General features: G+C 39.7%; 2 protein-coding genes across 2 annotated transcripts; one reads left to right on the top strand and one right to left on the bottom strand.

Annotated features, from left to right (window-relative positions):
• Positions 1-1,866: 1,866 nt before the first annotated feature.
• Positions 1,867-8,309, top strand: mfsd9 (major facilitator superfamily domain containing 9). The gene is made up of 6 exons (XM_028591082.1): positions 1,867-2,214; positions 3,676-3,763; positions 4,251-4,294; positions 5,337-5,466; positions 6,192-6,401; positions 6,486-8,309. The coding sequence occupies exons 1-6, from the start codon at positions 2,128-2,130 to the stop codon at positions 7,346-7,348; spliced, it is 1,422 nt and encodes a 473-aa protein (XP_028446883.1). The 5' UTR covers positions 1,867-2,127; the 3' UTR covers positions 7,349-8,309.
• Positions 8,185-20,308, bottom strand: slc9a2 (solute carrier family 9 member 2). Its single transcript, XM_028591081.1, has 13 exons — positions 19,743-20,308; positions 19,395-19,609; positions 19,056-19,304; positions 17,037-17,287; positions 16,720-16,937; positions 15,395-15,594; positions 14,791-14,880; positions 14,632-14,702; positions 11,807-11,974; positions 11,589-11,694; positions 10,635-10,751; positions 10,298-10,376; positions 8,185-9,470 (listed from the first exon to the last, which is right to left on the bottom strand). Exons 1-13 carry the CDS (start codon positions 20,008-20,010, stop codon positions 9,052-9,054), a joined length of 2,451 nt encoding a protein of 816 aa, XP_028446882.1. The 5' UTR covers positions 20,011-20,308; the 3' UTR covers positions 8,185-9,051.
• Positions 20,309-20,978: the final 670 nt, after the last annotated feature.

Genomic DNA, 20,978 nt, shown 5'->3' with positions numbered 1-20,978 from the left:
GTGTGTGTGTGTGTGTGTGTGTGTGTGTTATATCCACTGTAAGTAACTACGTACACTAACTTAAGTACAATTTTGAGGCACTTGTACTGCTTGAGTATTTAATGCTACTTTATACCTCTACTCCACTTCATTTCAGAGTGAATTATTGTTTAGTTTTGTAGTTTTGTTTCTAAAGCTTGGCAAAAAAGACTAGAAGGTTTATTTGTTTAGGGTATGTGGTTACTTTGGCATCTGGTTCTTTGTCCTAGGTAATGGTGTCTTGTAAGCTTGTGTGGGCTGGGCATATTTTATATAGGCCTATGCATGACACAATAATAAAAATATATTCATTTATATATTCATTCATGCATTTCAAGGTGGCAAATAGTTTAAGTGATAAGGATTGCTGATTAAGTATGTTATCAGTATCACAAAGTACCTCCCTTTATGTTTAGGACTTTTATTAATATCTTATAAGAATGTAATTTAGACTTTTAAAGGTTATCTTCTTCACACAGACCCAGTCTTGAGTTAAGAGGTTGCTTGAGCTCTTCAAAGTGAAACACTTTCGTACACATTCTTGTCACAATTACAGCACAATTACTCTGATCTAAAAGGACTCAGAACTGGACTAATCATCACACTCTTCATATTCTACAGGTAAAATAATCATGAAATAATAGTAATATAGCATTTCCAGAATCATTGGATTCTTGTGATTAGGTGATTTTCATCATTGCAGTATTATTTTAAATTCAGTTTGCTGTAGTTTTAACTCTATTGCATTTCATCATCCAGTATGGACTCACATAATGTAAACTTGAGTAGTTGTGGTATTGTTATACAACTGTTTAAATGCTGCATGTGTATAATGTTTGTATACTGTAAGCCTAAATGTGTTACAGTACTTTTGTTGTAAACCAGAAATATAGTCTGTGGCAGCACTGTGGCCACGACATTACTGTAGAAATCCTCCTTAAAATGCCGTTTGTAATGTGTTGAATGCCTCAGTTTGTCCAGCAGGTGGTGGAAAAGTAACTGCAATATCATTAAGTCTAACAGCTGAAAACAAAATATAAAGAGGTTGGGAAAATATTCAACTGTGAGGAAGATTATTAATTTGTTATGTAAGATATATAATAAATGAGTATCATATTTTAAACCGGAAAATGAAGAAAAAATAAAATAACAAATAATATGTGTTTATGATTTTTTTTCCCTCATCTGTTTATGCATATATATTTGTATTATTTATTTCAGAATATAGTTTACAAATATTCAGTCAACACAGTTCGTAATCAAATAAAGTTATACATAAATATAATATATATATATATATATATATATATATATATATATATATAATATGAAAGTAAGTATGAAAGTAATAAAATAAACAGAAACAAATAAAACTATACAAAGGTACAAAGGTGAGAGACTTTCAAACTTTAAACGTTAATGATATAGACAGCAAGAGCTCTTAATCAAACAAACCTGAGTAGACATCAGATATTAAGATAGCTTTCTTATTGGATACCAACTTAAGAGACTCAAAGTAGCCTACATGTCAAATTCAACCTGGAAAAGTTTGAAGCATGGTGTTGATCTGGAAAACATTTTCTTATGGATATGGAACTTACCTAATAAAATAAAGAGATTTACAATATTACATAACTTTCTATCTTTACATTCAAAATAGATAATAACATGTTTCCCCTCAAGTGTGATTGTATGTTTTGTTTTAGATAACATATCATTTTCAAAGCTTTTCCAGAATGTAATACAAAATGTCATCTGTTTATGAATAAGAATTTCTCGATTCAGGTCTGTGATGTCAACGGACGATACCAACTGTCAGAGCAGCTGCGGGGGGAGTCAGACCGAACAACACTGCAGTTCAACGCCTGAGAAATTAACCACTACTCGAACAGTCAGCTCCATCGCAGAACGTATACTATCTCTTTAAAACCCGCCGCTTTTTACACCTGACACATTTGTGCCGACGGTTAAAATCGAGCAGTTTCTCATCACCCTCTGCATGTGAGAGACCCGCCGGGGACTGAGGCGTTCCCTGTGTGTTTGGATAATTTACAGTCGAGCGGATGAGCGCTTCCGCTTTGGCTGTAGCCGTGCTGTCACAGCGGGACGATGAACATCCAGAAATGTAGCCCTTTATTTCAGAAACCAAGAGGACGGACGAGGATTATACAATGTATCTATGTGGTGGGCTTCATGGTGAGTAACTAACTGAGACTTGACTGAGTGAACTGTCAGGTCATGTTTTCATAACAATTTCACAATAGAGATCAGACACTTCCTTCTTGTTCAAACTGTACAAACATTGACCAAGGCGTCCTCAAGGTGTTTGCAGGTGATGTAAAACCATGAGTCATTATAGAAATAATACTGATATTTCTCAAAAAAGTATTTTTTCAAAAATAAATTATATGAATTAAACAAAAACAACAATATTCCACATTAAAAATATTGGATACAGAATACACAAAAACCCTGTTTAAACTGTAAATTAGCACATCAGTTGAAAGAGTCACCATGGCCTTTATACTGTAATACTTTTGTGGTCTTGATGTAAAAAGGAGGTCTTAGAAGTGTAAGTCTGTTACCTTTACATATTGTCAGGATGTATTGATGTCTTCAACAGCGTGTTATAGCTTATATTCCCTTTACCTAAATAATACCCTTGCTTGCACAAACCCCTAAAACACGGACCGGTCATACTTACCTGTAGTAAGATATTAAATCTTCAAGCATGGTTTGTAAAAATGCATGTCTAGTCTTAAAACGATTTCGTGTTTAAAGTTAAATCTGATATCTGCAGAGACACATTTCTTCTTCATCTGTAATAGCTACTGTTACCATATAACAGGTTTGACTGCAGACATCAGGAACATCATGTATTGCACAGTGTAATGTAATGATTATTTAAAAAGTGCAAGGCCAGTATAAACTCAGCTTAGAGGAGCATACGCACATGGTGCTGTTGTGGCATTTTCGAAAATGTGTTCTTCTTAAAGATGCATCAAAAATACTTTCTGACCACTCAAAATAAAAATAAATGAATGTTATATGCATACATATGGTGTGTATATTTTGAAAAATGTCACCCTAAATGAATCCAGTGTGCAGCTACTTGAGATGTTATAGAACAAAGCAGGTTGTTTTGACACCTCGGAGTGTGTTGAGGGCCGCCTCTTAAAAGCATCACTGTCAGTAAAATACTGTATGTGTGTGTGGACCGATGCGTCCTTGAATTTAAGGACATGGCAAAGCAGTCATTCTTCAGAGAACTAGCTTTACATTTCAGTCTGCATATCTGGCTAAATGATCATCTGATTAAAGGTGACTAAAAGAATCCAGGCTGCTCAGATTTTTGGTAGACAAAAACTTGCCGGGGACAGTAATGCTACTGAACGTTAAGCAATTAGTGTAACGAGTAGTGTTAGAACACTGTATGAACTGCTGTGTGACTTCAATCAAGAGTTTGGCAAGAGCTGCTGCACTGATCTCAGCACTGCAGAAAAACAGGATGGGCGATGAGATTCTGAGGCTGCTGCAACTATCCTTAAACACACTTATATGTAAATGTTTCCTTCTGTTCAGAGGTTTCTGATAAAATCCTGATAATGATAACAGCTGGATACCTCTGGGCTCATTCCTTAATTCTTTCTTCTTAAGGACTTGTTTGGGGTGAGCATGATCATCCCGCTGCTGAGCCATCATGTGAAAGCTCTTGGAGCAAGTCCCACTGTGGCTGGTATTGTAGGTAAATATATTTATCATAGCTTAATTAGGCAGCTAGCTGACATGCTCTCAAGTCTTGTGATCAAATATTTGTCTGCTTGCCAGAGTTAACGCCAGCAGTGAGGCAAATAATCAACATTTTTATTTTTGGAGGGAATGATTGTCATAAGGACACACAACTGCTAACAAAACAATTGCATTGTGCACAACATACCGTAGTATATGTTTCCAACAGTAAATCAGTGCTGAAACAATAAGTTTGTCATTTGCATGCATTTTCTTACATTGCAGTGAGTTGAGCTCTAAGGGCCACCATAGTTTTGGACCCTTGGTTGGACAAAACAAGTAATTTGAATGTGTTAAATTGATGATACAAAATCATCGAAAAAGTGCTGTAATTGTAGGTATTTTGATTGTTGCATCTGAACACATGGTGTATGCTCTGTGTATAGATTATGTATAGATCTTATATTACAAATGTGAATAAAACTATTATGAAACTGTTGCAGGCTCTACATATGGGATCTTACAGCTCTTCTCAAGCACAATAGTTGTAAGTATTGACTTTGTTTCTCTCTGAAAAGTCTCTGTCTCTAAGCTCCATTCAGCCTTTCTCATTGACAAGGCATGCTCACAGTTAGTGGCCAAAGCGGTTGCATTCCATGTCATCTCTGGTATTTCATGAAAACAATAAACACTGGCTGTTTTAGGTTGGTTGTGGTTGCACAATTCACCCAGTATCTGCACATCCACACACAAGCTACAGTACTCCTAGTTAGCACATATCACTCTTTTTGTATACAACTCCTGTGGCCTCACACAGAAATGCATTTTTTACCCATTGACACCCCCTGACTGGTCACTAAGGAGATTTTTTATCTATACCTTTTGGATGAAAAATCAAAGCTTTGATGATTAAAACCATGTCCAAGCTGTTACTCAAAAAATGCACAGTACTCTACAATAAGCATGGCATCTAACGCAGGATTCTTAGCTTTCCACGTCTTTCTCCTGCCGCCCACAGCTCCTGAAAATTGGTTTAATTTTCAGGGGTCATGGGACAAATTAAACCGATAAGCAGTCATCTGTTTGTTCCCGTGTGAAGAATGGCTAAATACTTTTAAACGTAAGGACACGTGAACAGCTGGGTCTCTATAATAATCCCACCAGGCTACACCCAGTACACAGCAAACTCAATTGGTCCTAATTTCATTATTTCATTTTTGTGTGTGTGTGTGTGTGTGTGTGTGTGTGTGTGTGTGTGTGTGTGTGTGATAATCTAATAAAGGCTTATATGAACAGCTGCATGGTTAAGAGGAAAGGAGTTTTGGGATTCCTGCTTCATTTTATTATCTCCATACACTACTTGTGTACAGAGATACTTTTCTCTGTTCGTCTCCATTTGTTGTGATTTGTCATTAATCCCAGATCAATGCATTAGGATTGAAGTTTAGGCATCAACCCCACCCTGTTTCACAGGACTGTATAAAGATCCATAATCTCTCTTCTAAGTATCTTTTTTATTTTAGTGAATGGGAAATTTAGTTTTGACTTTTGTTTGTGGTTGTGTGTCATTTCCTGTGTGTGATTGGCAGGGCAGCTGGAGTGATGTGGTGGGACGGCGGTACTCTCTGCTGACCTGCCTGCTCCTGAGCGCTCTCGGCTACGGCCTGCTAGGAATGTCCACCAGCATCGCTTTGTTTGTTCTTGCACGGATTCCTGTGGGTGAGTCCCAAACTACACTGAAACTTTTTAACTGAAGACATTTTGACATGTCACAGAAAGAAAATCACAGGTGTAAATACAAAAAATCAAATGATGGCTAAATTCCATTTAGCTTTTCATTGTAATGTTATTAGTTACACCTGTGCTTTTTCTCCTATGACAAGTCAAAATTTGTGCTGTGAAAAACGTCTATGGACGTCAATAGATCTGTATTTTCACAATATTTTCAAATGTTCATTAAATACTGCTTAACAGAATAAACTAAGCATCTTTTAAAATAATTTTATGATTGATCCAAATCAGAATATTTGCCCTTATGTCGCATATTTCCTTCCCTAACCATACTTTGTTTCTAAATGCACCAATAAGTATTTTGAAACTGTAAAAAGTAGATAGTTACAGTTAAATTGAATACTTTGGAAAAGGCTTAATTCCCAAGTGGGATCAATGCATTGTTGCGTTGTTTGATGGTCTTGTGGACTTAAAAAGGACTTTACTACAACTCACTTCTTTTGGTAAAATAAAGTTATATACTATGGTGTACATACCTACCTGATTCATTTTCGCTTGGGGGTTAACTTAGAAAAAAGACCCACCACCGTTACAGATGTACTCTGTTTCTTTGCTCTTGGGTAAAATAAAATCATGACTATCTAGACTATCTAGAGTAGGCATGATCAGTCACCTTCTCATTCTCACCGTGCATTGACTGTTTTCTGTCTCAGGGCTGTTCAAGCACTCCTTGTCCATCTGCAGAGCCCTGCTGTCTGACCTGGTGTCTGAGTCAGAGCGCCCTCTAGTGATGGGACACTTTAATGCAGCCTCCAGTGTTGGCTTCATCCTGGGACCTGTGGTGGGGGGCTACCTCACGGAGCACGAAGGCGGCTTTTATACCTCCTCCTTTACCTGTGCAGTCATCTTCCTTACCAATGCAGGTGGGTGGGAAATGGAGAGAAATAATGATGATGATTCAATAGTATTTCAAATATTTATCAAACATTATGTGTTTATCATTCCAGGGCTTGTGTGGATGCTACCATGGAGTGAGACGCTAATTCACCGTAATGACACTAACTCAAGCAATGACACAAGTAAAGGTTGTAATGACAAAAACTGCAGTAAGTCGGTTCGCAATGGCTCTAATGCAAGTACTCACCCCCCAGTGTTGGCAGCAGACACTGACCCAGGCTCCATAGCTCCAGGGAAGCACGTAGGTGGTCTCAGGTGGAGGGAGGTATCTCTGCTCCAGCCTGCCTGGAGACAGTTGTCCTCAGTGGGCTCCAAGATCCACATGGTGGCCTCCTCTGACATGTGGGACCTCTTCCTGGTGCGTCTTCTGATGGCTATAGCTATCATGCTTTACTACAGTAACTTCTCCCTGGCAATGGAGGAGCGTTTCTCACTTAAACCAAAGGTGACGGGTTATTTGATCAGCTACAGCAGCACCTTAGGGGCCCTGGCTGGGTTCCTGGTGGGGCCCGTCACCCAGCTGTATGGAAACAACATGCCTGCTCTTCTGCTTCACTCCACAGTGCTTACCGGTTTGCTCATTTTCCTGTACGCTGCAGCTCCCAGTGTGTCGCAGGTGCTGCTTACCTCCACCTTCTTTGCCATTTCCACCACTATTGGACGGACATGTATCACAGACCTGGAGCTGCAGAGAGGAGGGGTCCAGGCCAGTGGGACTCTGATCGGAGCCGGGCAGTCAGTTACAGCCGTTGGTCGAGTCCTGGCCCCTCTCCTCTCTGGTCTGGCCCAGGAGTTCAGCCCTTGTGGTCCCCCCAGTCTGGGAGTGGTCTTAGCCCTTGCAGCTGTCTGTTTACTGCTCATCAGGATCCCTAAATGGGACAGGAGGGGGATGACAATAAAAGCCAAACTCTGAGTAACTGAATTTATTTTAAAGCGATGCAAAACTTCCACACAGAGAAGTGCTTTTATTTGTAGGAGGCCAGCTGTGAAGATGAACAGCAGACTCATAGTGGGAACAAAATGTCCTGCCCAATGCCTGTGCTAATCGTATCTGTAGATACGACCTCACAGGTTTAAAATGGCTCGTCACCACCAGCACTGCAGCCATTCTCTATGGAGGAGCGGTCTCAAAACTCACGCCGTCACTGATGTGAATTTGGGGCTGAGAAGTTTAATCTGCTTCCCCCTGTGCTGAAGTTTGATCAGACAAAAACATAAGGGTCTTGTGATGGCACATACTACTTGGGACAGCTTAGAAACCCTGCACACTTTTAATTTTAAAGTAATCTTCTAACCACTATATTGTTCAAACTCCCTGCAGTTACTGATAATACACTACAAGTTAAAATAACTTCTACTGCTTCACCAAAATACAAGACAAAGATGATCCTCGTTTCACATTTCAGGCAGTAATGCTTCACACATTCATAAATGAGCTGAACCTGTAGTTGCTTTGGGGAAATCGGGCTGCCTCACCACCCCAAGGTAGATCACACTGTTGTAGTTTACAAATAGCCTAGTTAGCCATAATTAGTTTAACACATTGTACCTCAATGCCAGTTGTTCCTCCAAATGCACTGCATCCAAAATGGTTCGTACGGTGGTATATGAGCAAATGTTTGTTTTGTTTCTGACTCTTGAATTTTATAGTTACAGAGATGTGTTCATTTATTTAAGGATATGTTTAAATGGAGATTTTAAGTAAGTTTTTTTTGTTTGTTTCTGATCACTACTTAAAAAAAAAAAAAAAAACATATTCCCCCTGGTTAAGGAACATTTTATACAGTTATGTAAAGATGTCAGTGACCCATGAAGTGCATGGCAGATTCATGCCAAAAGTCAACTTGCAGGAATAAACAAGGTTTTGTATGAGAGTCATGACTTTTGAGTTGTATATGAAACACTGAAATCAATGCTGCAGTTTGGATGTTGCATCTTCTCTTGCTGGTGCCTTCAGTGCCACATTTCAAAACATGCATTGTATCCATGGTTGTATTAAGAATGCTTGATAACAGCTTTCAACAACATCGGAAATTTGTTACAGAAAAAGAAAATAATAAAGGGGGCAGCCAAGTGGGATTTGAGAGGTCCATCAGTGTAGTCCCAGAAGTACTTTGTACTGCACAGCAATAGTTTCTAATGTTAAACGTATATGGCCTATATAAAAAAAAAAAAAAACTTGTATCCACAATCATACACCTGTCACACACAATAGACAATACAAGAGTACAAACATTTTAAATATTTACATCTGAGGACAAAGAAATAATTATTCAAATAAAATCATTTAAATTACATTGTCTTTAAAAATTCTATGGGAAGATAAAACAATGAAAATCGCATTGGTGTGAACTGCACAGATAAAATTGTCAGAATGATTAACTGTTGAGAGTTGATATACAGTTCCTTCATTATAGTGCACTGTGCTTCTGATACCAAGATATGACTGTCCTTTTGGCTCATTTTGGAGGGTGAGTCACCTCTAATAAGTAATGAATGGATCTCCAGTGTTAATTTACTTGGTCTTTAAACAGTAAAAAAAAAAAAAAAAAAAAAACAGTCGTATGTAAAGATCCTGATGCTCCTTGAGAACATTTCATTTATTAGAACCAACATTTACATCTTCTTGGGGTTCCACTGAGGCTGTCTGAGAAGAGGGTTTTTTGCTGTGTTGTCTCTGGGTGTAGCAACCCAGGCTGGAGGTGGAGGCTGCTGTTGCTGCTCCTCTTCCACTTCATGACGTCCACTTCTAATGTTATAAGCTGAACTGCTGTCATTTTCAACGGAGGAGTGAAATGGACGGTGATGAGCAGGAATGTGAGAATCACTGGAGGAGGAGTTTGTCCTGGACGTGCCACGCCTTGACCTGCCTCTCTCCTCCCCTGTGCTTTCATCCAGCAGGTTAACAGAGGATGCCTCCGTTAGGGTGTCCAGCCTGCGTAGAGGCATCATGGCTCTGGAAGAGGAGCGTGCTGGCTGGCCAAACCGAGAGGGTTTGGAGTGGTAGACCACCTCTGACATTGTTTCCCGATCATCTGGGACAGGTGAAGAAAATAGTAAAATTGTACGGAAACTTTTAGTAAATGGAATTATGTAATCACACAATGGCATGTAAGTAACACTGAAAAAGGTCCTTGATGAATGAGGAAATTTTACCTGGTAAAACTCGCTAACCTGCTGCTGATTAGTCGTGACAAACTTATGTTGTGCAGCCAAACGTTCAAATCTACATAACTTTTATTTCAATTTCTAGTGGAGTTCTCAAAGTTCCAAAAGATACTAAAGATGATTTTTTGGAAAGGTGTATCAAATAATACACAGGACAGCTGGAATGGTGCTAACATCTGTAAGGCTGTACTTATGCACAGCTTTGATCTAAATGCAAAGTCAGCATGGTAAGAGTACAGCTGAGGTGAATGGGAAGGTCATTAGTTTTGCAGTTATATAAGCTTTACAACATAAACTAAAGAAAAGTTGACCTGATGATGATGCTGGAGGAAAAGTCAGGGAATCACAAACATTAAAATGCATCTTGTGCAGATACATAAATGTTTGTACAAAATTTCATTGGCCAGTTGCCATCCCAAGAGCCACACTGCTAGCATGACTAAAAACAATATTTCACTCAGTGTGAGCATCATATACTGCAGCTTAAATGAAGAGCTAGAACAAGCTGATACGCAAACACCAGAGCAAGTTCCATTTTTGAAAAAGACTGAGGTGCAGTCTAAAAGCTCTGGAAAGAAAACGATTAAGTGAATCTTGTGTTTACGATGATTATTCAAACTTTAAATCTACTTAAAAGGGACACAAAAGGGAGAAAATGCATGTTTAGTGGTTAAAAGTAGTTTGAGAAGCGTACCTGTATAGCTTTGCCTCCTGGGAGGATATTTTGTGTCCAGACTTTTCCCAGCAGGAAGAGAGAAGTATTTGGGCACCACCTGACAATAAAATATGGGAATATAACTGCTGAGTGAAAAAATGGCAAGAGAATAATGAATGAGAGATGGGATAAAGAAAGTGAACCCCATGTTTAATTTGGAACACTTTGAAAGATAAGTAACATGTTTCTCACAAGGTTCAACTCTGCTCTCACTTCCTTACTTCTAACTAAGACGCTGAGAACGTACTGTTTGTAGCAAGACTCATGTAATACCTAAAGTCAAAACCAGCCCCAGGTACAGAGCTTTCTTACTTACCGATGACTGAAAGCTGCCAGGTCGGAGGCTGCGGCGGATGCTGGTGTGGCGTCTCATCAATATCTCTCTGCTATGGCTGTCGTTGGGCAGGGCATGCTTATTTGTGTATGACACCGTCTAGTTAAAGAGAACAAAAAAGTACAAGATACAACATAACACAGCAAATTAGATGCTTCCAGTTCACAGCTTCCACTATTTAGGACGTGTCCATCTGTAGTAAATTTACAAGTGTGAGCCTACAGGCTGCCACAATGATTTCACTTCAAGGTAACCTCAACTAAAACACACAAACACATTCTTTAAAGCTCAGATTACTCAACCAAAACTGGCCACACCTGTCTGACCTGAAAAGGTCCATGTGTCTGTTTGGAGCTCTGTTGTACATATCACAAAAAATGAAAAAATTATTTACACGGTGCTCTTGTCTTTTCAAGCTTCTACTTCCTTTTCATGTAAAAAACAGAGGATATTACAACTACTGTGTTTGGGAAAAAGAGATGCATGTGGCTTCCTTTTAGAGTTTTTTTTAGCTTTGTAGTGGAGCATATGTGAGACAAGCAAGACACTGCTGTATGTTCTGTAAGCAGGTGAAAGTTTACTACAACAACAGCTACATGCAAATGCATGAAGAGTAGGGGTAGCTTTTGGCCTTTACTCAGTCAAACAGTGCCTCTGGGAGCAGTGTAGCTGTAATGTTTGGATATTGTCGGTGTTAGCTGTAGTGGCACTGCTGCATCAATGGTGGAAGAACTAGTCAGATCCTTTACTTAAGTAAAGGTACCAAGAAAACAATGTAAAAATGCTCTTATACATGTTAAAGTCCTGTACTGAAATATGGTACTTGAATACTTTGTTACTTTCCACCACTGTGATGTTTGATAAGAGAAGAAGGGAATAGGGAAAAAAAGCAGAATGCACACAGCTGTTATTCTGCAAGAAGATTTCATATCTCACCCGTTGCCTGATCTTGTACATGTTCTTGGACAGGATGTCATGCATGTTCTTCACGTCAGTAGCCAGGAAATTCTTCTTGGGCTTAGCAGAACTTTTCTTTTCATCACTAAAAGACAGATGAAAACAGATTACTTTCTTTAATCCCTTTGATCTGAACAGACAGTAAGGAGGTAGTGTGATCGTCCCAGAAACAGAGAGACATGATGAAGGTTTCATACTAGAGAGAGACGATGGACGGAGTAGCGCTGATGTCTCCAGACACATTGTCCAGGATCTCCATGGCGTTCTGCAATTCCAGCCTCTTGTACAGCGCCACAATACTAGACTCGGCCCGGTTGTCTCGGATCAGGATTTTCCGCAGGATTTGATTGTTAAACTTCAAAAATCTGACATGGACAGAAAAAGGATTACATTGGTTAGGATGGGCAGCTTGTGTTAAACTGAGATATCTGAGATCAAAACCAACAGTGCGTTCCTAATGAAGGAACATGACACCCGGCACTACCGGTGTGGCTCAATGATGCGTTTTTAATTACAATCAAGGTCTATTACACAAAATAATAAACTATATTAGGCTCTGGCTACACAAACAATACTTCTTAGTATGATCATATCAAATGTTATATATGTTTGAGTGTAATTTTTTAAACTTTTTTATTCCAACTTTCTTGTCTCGTTTACACGTTATAGTTATTTTTTTTTTTTTTTTTTTAATGCTTCACTTTGTGTATATAGTAAAACTGTACAGTATATAGTATGTTTGTAAGTTATTTATTTTATAATATTTTGCAGTTGGTTTATGGGCTGAAACCTCTGACCCACATCCATCAGCGGATGCTTGATATCTTCCCTGGTAATGCAGCCATCTGCACTTCTTGCTTGTTTTTGCATTAAGTTTGATCTTCAGTAATGAAACGCATGATCAATGGGATTGAGGACACGTGACTGATTTGATCAAAGACATCCGACTGTTGGGTTTTTGTAAGTTTAGGATCATTGTCCTGCTAGATTGTCCTAAAGCTGAGGGGCTGTGTAGAAAAAGGGTTACACTGTCACTTTTCACCCAATATGGATATTATTAACAAACGCCCACCCTTAAAGCTTAGTTAATCCAACGTAAAATTTGCATTCATGAGGAACCCAACTCACGGGAAAACCATTAAGAGTGTGTAAATAAAGCTACAAGGAAGAGAAAAAACACTGGAGAGAAAAAAAAAAGGCATGGAATAAAGGGAGTAGTGTAAACAGTGGAGATTAAAGAAGGACGAGGAAGTGTGTACAGTCACATATAAAATGTCAAAACTTACTGCAATTCATTTGAAATGTGTTAGTGTTTAAAATGCCCACAGAAACTACACTCCAAACCAAATACGTTTGTAACAGTAGTAATTTCCTCTGGTAAGAAAAAGTCAAAATGAATACATTCTCACTCAGACATCAATCTTTTTGAGTCCACAGTGTGGACATAAACCTAAATTTACAACCCAATTTGGATTTTTCACAAAAGAATTAAGACATTTTAATGAATAATAATAAAACAATGACAAAATGAATATTTTTTCAAAGCTATAAACAATAGAATTGTGCAAAGTTAATAGCATATGTAGTATAATATAATAATGTATAATAGCATAATAAAGATGGAAAATTGTCTTCACAAAAAGCAGTTTTTAGCTGCAGCAGGGTAACTCTGTAACAAAACACCAAATTACTAGAATATTGTGGTAATATAATGCATTCATGTAATGCAAATACTGTGAGGGTAAAATATTCAGAAGAGGTAAGTAAAACAAATCAGAGCTTTAGAAAAAAAAACATCCGTGTCGGCGGAATGGCGGAAGCTGAACACGACACCAAGTGTGATTAGTCAACATTCCCACACAGTCACGGAGTGAACAATAGGATTGTCAAACAAAACAACAAAGAAGGAAACTGAAACTGCCATCTTTCTTCCAGTTTCACTGCAGATTATTTATCTTCAAACATAGCGATATGAAGCGGTGAGTAGTTTAAGATTAAGTGAGTAATGTGTACATTTTGTAGGCTACTCTTGACTATATATGTATTCGGGAGGCAGACACTGTCACCACATTTAATAGCCGGGACACACTTAGCCAATTATCGAGGTCAGTGACGCGAGTCTGTTCGGTGTGTCCCGTGCCATCGTCAGTCTGGGGGGCTGTTGGCGTTCATTTTGGCCGACCCGACATGTTCGGTCAGCGGCAGGGCAGTCTGGACTCACCCGGAAATGGGGAGCAGAATGAGGTGACTAGAGTCTCTCAAAATCTGAGGAAAATCTTCTAAACTGACCTTAGTTGAGCTGAAATGAAGACAGATTCAGCAATTGCATGGCCTATTTCTCGCTTAAAATGTTCTCAGAAACCTGTTTCAGTGAACTATTTTAGTACAATATGAGATCGTATTCTGAAAGGCCGCCATGACAGTCTGGCTTTGAATTTCCAGAGAAAACAAACCCATGTGACGCGTTCGTCCAATCACCTGCCGGTTTTCATTTCCCGGGCAACAATACAGATTAGCGCCGCCTGCTGTTATAGAGATGTATTACGTCTCGTCTTTTTGGCGTGTTCTGTGGCACTTTTTGGACCAACACGGGGAGACTGATCATTTCGACTGGCTTTTCTGTTAACGGTTGGCCGTCTGGTTGGTGTGTAAGCACGCCCTGCAGTGCCCTGCTACACCATAAACTACTACAACTACTATTTCTAGTCATAGTTCCATTATCTTTATTGTGACTATTATTGCCACTGTTCATCATACCCCCGATCGGCATAGTCATACACCGCCCAACAAGAGCCTGGGTCTGTCCGAGGTTTCTCCCTAAAAGGAAGTGTTTCCCCACACTAAATGCTTGCTCTTGGGGGAATTACTAGAATTGTTGGGTCTTTGTAAATTATAGTGTGGTCTATACCTACTCTATCTGTAAAGTGTCTTGAGACAACTCTTGTTATGATTTGATACTATAAATAAAATTGAATTGAAATTGAATTATATATGGTAATGGCTTTTTGAGAGACGTTCTTACTTGTCCTTCCAGTAAAAGTGGCTCCACTGTCCACAGAGGTCCTCAATGCCAGCTACTGTATGCTCCATGAGCTGAGAGAAAAGTGAGACCTGTTAACAAACTTTGCACAAGAAAACATACATCCGTCTACCACATTTACATCTACAATCTGTAGCATACCCTGCAGTGAATCTCTACGTTGATAGTGTCAAGATTGCGGTTGGTTCTGCGGACATTGACTAACTCAATCAAAGGTCGAATACTGATGCCCTGGGGAGGAGAGAAAGAAAGATCACAGATTCAACAGAACAAAGAAAAAGACTGAAGACTTTTAAAATCTCAAATTACTTTCAAAATATTGGGCATTAATTAAAGTAGAAGGTACATAATCCAGAGTCCTTATTGCAGCAGCTTCCGATTGTTTTGGTGGATAAAGATGACATTTTAATCGGACATTGGTCTGACATTGAGTTGGAATGCAAGATTATTACATCCAAAACCTGCACAACTTATCAGATAATGAAATCAATTCTGATCTGGACTTTAAATCATGTGGTGTGTTCCAAGGAAAATCATGACACAGGACGTCAGTCTGTTTCTCTCTGACTGAGACTATTTTTCTATTTGATTCAACTAGTTCTACTACTAAGAAAAAACACACATACATACATACATACATACATACATATGCACTTATACAAGTTAGAAAGACATGAATGATTCTCAGCAAACACACACAAAAAAAGCTGTTAAATGTTTTAAAATATACACAGACACCCCTTACCTGAAGAAAGACAGTGAATAGGATGATAGCAATAGTGGCAGTGACGAAAAGCTGCTTGCGGACAATGTTTTCAGGAAGAGTGAAGGCCAAGGCGAAGGAAACTGCACCTCGCAGACCACCGTAGGCCAGACCAAATTGATCTTTGAAGTTAAATGGAATGGTGCGGAAAGGGTTAATGATCTGAGTCAGCACCAAGACACCTGGGAAGAAAGAAAGAACAATGTCAGGATGTTATTTGAAGCTGCACTAACTAATATATGTTGTGTTTACAGCTTTTCTGCATCCCCAAGTGATAAACAAAAGAATCACATATAGATCAATGAATGCAGCTTTAAAGTGCTCATATTATGCGTTTTGCCTTTTTCCCTTTCCTTTATTGCGTTATATATCTTTTTGTGCATGTTATAGGTTTACAAAGTGAAAAAGCTCAAAGTCCACCCCAAAGGGACTTACCATCTCCAACAGAAAACACTGTTCACAAACTGATCCAAACAGCTCTATTGTGGTCCAGCCTTTACTTTGGTGACAAACGTGCATCACTTTGTAACACATGTTATAAGGTTTGCCTAGCTGCTAGCATGGCACGCCCTCAAACTCTGCTTCTGATTAGCTAGCAGTACTTACCTAGGTACTGAGCATGTGCAACTCCCAACAAAGATGAAACAGAAGTGCTATGCTGGACAGAGAGCTCAACACACAGAAAAGAAAGAAAAGAGGAGCTGCAGCAATGTGCAGTACAACAAAAATATAGTGTTTTTAGAAAATTAAACATAAAACTATTCTGGTACAACCTCTAAATACAATTATGAACCTGAAAATGAACATAATATGAGCACTTTAAAGAGCAACATAACACCAGGCTGAAAAAAACGTGTTTTTCTGCCCTCTCAGTTTCAAAGTATCAAGCCTGTTTCAGTGTGCTTTGTTACATAACTACAGCAAGGAGATGTCAACAAAAACATGGTTTTTAAGAGGAGGGGTTAGCTACTCTTAAAAGTTGTATACATTATTTTGATATTCTAGCAGGCTTCAGGGTTATTTACATAAATGCATTGTGTGTCTTTGAAGTCTGACAAGCACTGTTTACATCCATGTTTGCTTAATAGCAGCCTTCTTCTTCCCTTCTTTTGTTGGTCCATTATTGCAAATTGTGATTAGAAACCAATGGGTTCATTAAAAAAAACTCGTAAAAACATGCTTCATAGCAATACTAGAGGTCAAAAGCTCCACAGGGTAACTTTAATCCTGCAACAAGAGTGAAAGACGCCAAGACAAACAAAACCTGACCTCCAACATGACGCTGACACCCCGTGTCTTCTCCTTACCAAGACCTCTCCATAGAAAAGCAAACAGCAATGTGAACAGGATGTAGCCCCAGTTCCACTCATGGTCTGTTGTTATGGTGACGACCCCCAGGAAAAAGAAGATGAGAGTCTCTGAGATGGAGCCAAGCATCTTGACAACATGGCGGATGGTTGTGCAGGAACGCTGGGACACATTTTCCTCCACGTAGTACTTCATGGTGAGAGCACAGGTCACAATGCTGCAGAAAAACATAAACTGCATATGTGTTTTTGCTGTATTCTTCTAGCATTACAATATTTTACCATGGATTCTTTTTTTTTTTTTTAAATCTACTCACGCCATGATGGACGAAATGTTGAAGAGCTCGGCCACCAGATAGGCCAGGTAGCTGTACATGAATATGAAGAGTGGCTCAATTTCTCGGACCTTGAAGGTGAATCTTGTGGTGAAGGCGGCCACGAAGCCAAACACAATGCCGAAGCCCATCCCACCGAGCCCCACCACAAAGAACCTCCCCACCCCGAGGAAAACATCCACTGGCTCCACCTCTGGCATCAACGCCACAAAGTTGAACATGTTGTACAACACCTGTAAACATGCACGAACACATGCTGAAACACTCATGCAGCCACACAGTCAAACATCCCGCATATCCCTGTGAGAAGTCATAGGTAGAGTCAAGGGCTGTGGCCTCTAATGACATGTTACAGATAACAGTAATTTATTGAAATATTTACTCTGCACTGTTTGCAATTTGATAATCCCATTTCACCAAGTGCGCTGAATGACTCATGGTAAAAAGAGAATTTGCCAGAGCAACCGGCTTTGTTCTTTTTCCTCGTATTCCGCCGATACCTCACAAACTCACTGCTGTTTTCATGATGATGGGACTGTTTAAAATCTGCTGTCTGACTGCCCGCGACCATCAAAAGTACATTTTTAGAAAAAGCAAGAAATTTGTAGATATTGGAAATTATGTGAAACCTGAGGCAAAGACAGGATACCACAGAGCCCTTTTAAGGATTACTTTAAGTTGGTCAGAGACTATCTGAGTCACAGTTTAACTGGCAGGGAACATTTTAGGATCTTATTTGGATCAAGGAAGTGTCTTCATGTGACTAGTAGCAATTGGCTGCTATGCAGAATAAAGTTTCCCAGCAACAAACAGTGTTGACAAAGTCATTAATAAGTAAATATACTTAGCACATGGCTCATTTAAAGGATACATCTGGTGATATGCTATTTTTTTCTTCTTTGTCAAAAAAATCCCATGAGAAGACCAAAACCAGAGACCGTCTCACAATACTTTTCAAATTCCCCAGCCTGCCTGTGCCACTTACCCCCACCCCAATTTTTTCCAAAATACATTTTACTTTAATTTTTTAAAGGCTAAATTATTTCCTATAACAGCGGCGCACTGTAGCTTTATTTTGGGGTGCTATATTTTCAGGAGAAACATGTCATCTAGTGTGGCTTGCTGGTGTATTTTTTTTAAAATATAGAACATCACTGACCAATCCTTTAAAGCGACTTTTCTGTTCTGGGATGAGCCTGTCAGACACAACGGTTAACAAACCACTGAAAAATCAGAGACAAGCCGAACAGGAGCCTTTTTAACATTTAATTAAAGCAGATATGTATGGAGAGTATGGCAACAATAGTTCCCCGTTTTAAATTTGCATATTGAAGTTATGATACAAATCATCATAACCTGGCACTTACACTCAAGGGCGGAGCTAGAAACTCTGGGATCCCACTTTTTAATAATAGGATCCTACTGAAGTTTGATGGGTCCTCTCCACCATTTGGGCCCCTACAACTGTCACCTTCCACCTAACCAGTGACTGCAGTTCTCACCGAAAGTATTTCTACTTTTGGCAATATTACATCTTGTTTGATGGATGCAATTCTGCAACAAAGAGCTCTCTGTCCTGACCATGCCTTGGCTTTCCCAGTCTCCAGGGTAAATGTTTGCCCTCATTTTCTGTATCAGCTCCACTACTGTGAACTAAACAAAAGCGTTGCAACATCAAAGCTAAGAGCATGTAATTGTAGCTGGATGGGTGTATTTGAACACAAAAAGAAAAGAGTGAGGGAAGGAATTTGAGCATGAGCTTGGTTCAGTCAAGCTCCAGGCGATGCGGTCTGTATGTACTCCTCCCATATGACAAATTTCCCCTTGGGGATCAATAAAGTATCAAATGCAACAGTGACCTCAGAAATTGGTTTGGCGGTATCTGAGCCAGCAAGCTTCCTAAGATACACGGCTCAGGCCTGTGGACACATCTGTTTCACAACAACTGTCCCACTAACCTGCAAAAAGTCACTTTCATAGCCTCTGCCTCAGCCCACTCACCACAGTGACAGCATCATTGAAGAGGCATTCTCCAAACACCACGATGTAGAGCTGCTCGTTCACAGACACGTCCTCAAACACGCTCAGTACGGCCACAGGGTCCACGGCCGAGATGATGGTGGCAAACAGCAGGTTCTCCTGGAGGTTGATGTCCTGCACACCAAACGCCTCAATCTGGCATATGGCAAACAGAGACACGCCAATGCCGATGCTGTTCCACAGGGTCCCCACCACTGCGAACCATAACACCTGCAAACAGAAAGAAAATGTCACATTGTCTATATGCGAGAACAAGATGTTGAATCAGTTTTAGGAAACCGTGGCCGATTTGTAACAGACCGTGCCGATGTTCTCAAAGAAAGGCCTGGTTGGCATGAAGTAGCCCGAGTCGAGGACAATCGGGGGCAGCATGTAGAGGAAGAAGACATTTCTGGAGAGCACAGCAGGGGGCTCCTCATGGACAGAGTACATGATGCCACCCACTATCAGACCAATGCTGATCAGAAGGCATGACTCTGGCACCCAGATGGTGATCTTGTGGTACACATGGAAACCTGAGAAAAGAGATGTAGGCTAAAGTTAGTTCTATGAAAAGGTCACACCTATTAGACTACTGATAAAATAATCAGCTATTTGATCTTAGTATCAATAAAATCACCAGTTTCAGCATATGTTACTGTTACTCACCAATCTTTGCGAATGAAGCCAGCAAAACCCAAAGAGTAATCTCAAATGGTAACTGTATTCTTTGGTAATTCATTGTAAACACTGGCATATTTTCCTTTGCCGGTTCTGGATAGGCCTGGGGGGCATTATCTAGGTTAACCGGGGGCAAAATCGTGACACTGCCGCCGGTTGGTTGGGTTGGGATTTTCCCTCTAGAGCCGTGCAGAAAACTTGAAAATGTGAAAATAAGTAGTACAACTCCTGTTCGCCTTGTAATACTTGAATCCATTGTGCACAAAAACCCACAGCCGCCCTACACAGTAAACCAGATCGATGTAAATATCAATTACTCCATCCAACTTCACAGCCGATAAGCAGTTGATGTGAGAACAAACTCAGCTTCTTACAAAAAAAAGTATCATATTATTAATGTTCTCGCCTGTTCTTACTCCATCGGCAACAGTGAATCCTTAATAAACTTGTCTTTAGAGCTCACAGTCGTGGTCCGGGTGGTTCGACTTCAATTGCAGGACACCTGTCGTTTACCTGCTGGGCGTCCACGAGTTCCGATACAGGCTGGGCGCGGCCCCGAGCCCTGGAGCCCTGCTCTGATTGGGTGTCACCTGATGCAGATAAAAAAAGGGTGGGGCCACTCTTGGGTTTCGGTTAACACACAGTTTCCCTGATTTATCTAAAGTGGTTTATGAATTACAGACCGCACAGTTACGCAGAGGTAATTGGTAGGCTATAGTGTGACCGTTTCAAAATGTAAAAAATGAAAACATATCCTATTTCTTGACTTAGGCCTATATTAGGCTACGCGGCAATCTTTAACCAGTTTGCCTCTAAAATTCAACACCGATCACAACATAAAAAGTGAATTCTGCAGCATCACTGGACCATTAGTCTGATTCTGTTCTCAGCATGAAAGCCCATTTCCACTATATAGGAAACGTAGGAAAGCTGTTTTGCACACCTCTTTTGTCGGGGAGATCAGAAGCTTAGAAAAAGTCCCGCACACTGACCATTACGCAAGCAATAATTTATTTATTTAGAAAATACAACGTTTCGGTCTTAGACCTTCATCAGGTAAATTCAATGAAATCAATAAAGACTTAATGTTGTAATGACAAAATATATTAACCCATAATAGTAACTTAGTTAACTTAGTAGGCCTATATCATTCTGAATCAGAATGAGAAAAGCCGCAATAACTACAAATTGTGGAATTTGCCTTGGTGAAAGGTGCGTACATAA

The sequence above is a fragment of the Perca flavescens genome, chromosome 11, assembly GCF_004354835.1.
Source record: "Perca flavescens isolate YP-PL-M2 chromosome 11, PFLA_1.0, whole genome shotgun sequence".
Taxonomy (NCBI): domain Eukaryota; kingdom Metazoa; phylum Chordata; class Actinopteri; order Perciformes; family Percidae; genus Perca; species Perca flavescens.
The sequence above is the reverse complement of the archived record's forward strand: the minus strand, read 5'-3'. Positions and strand labels throughout refer to the sequence as shown.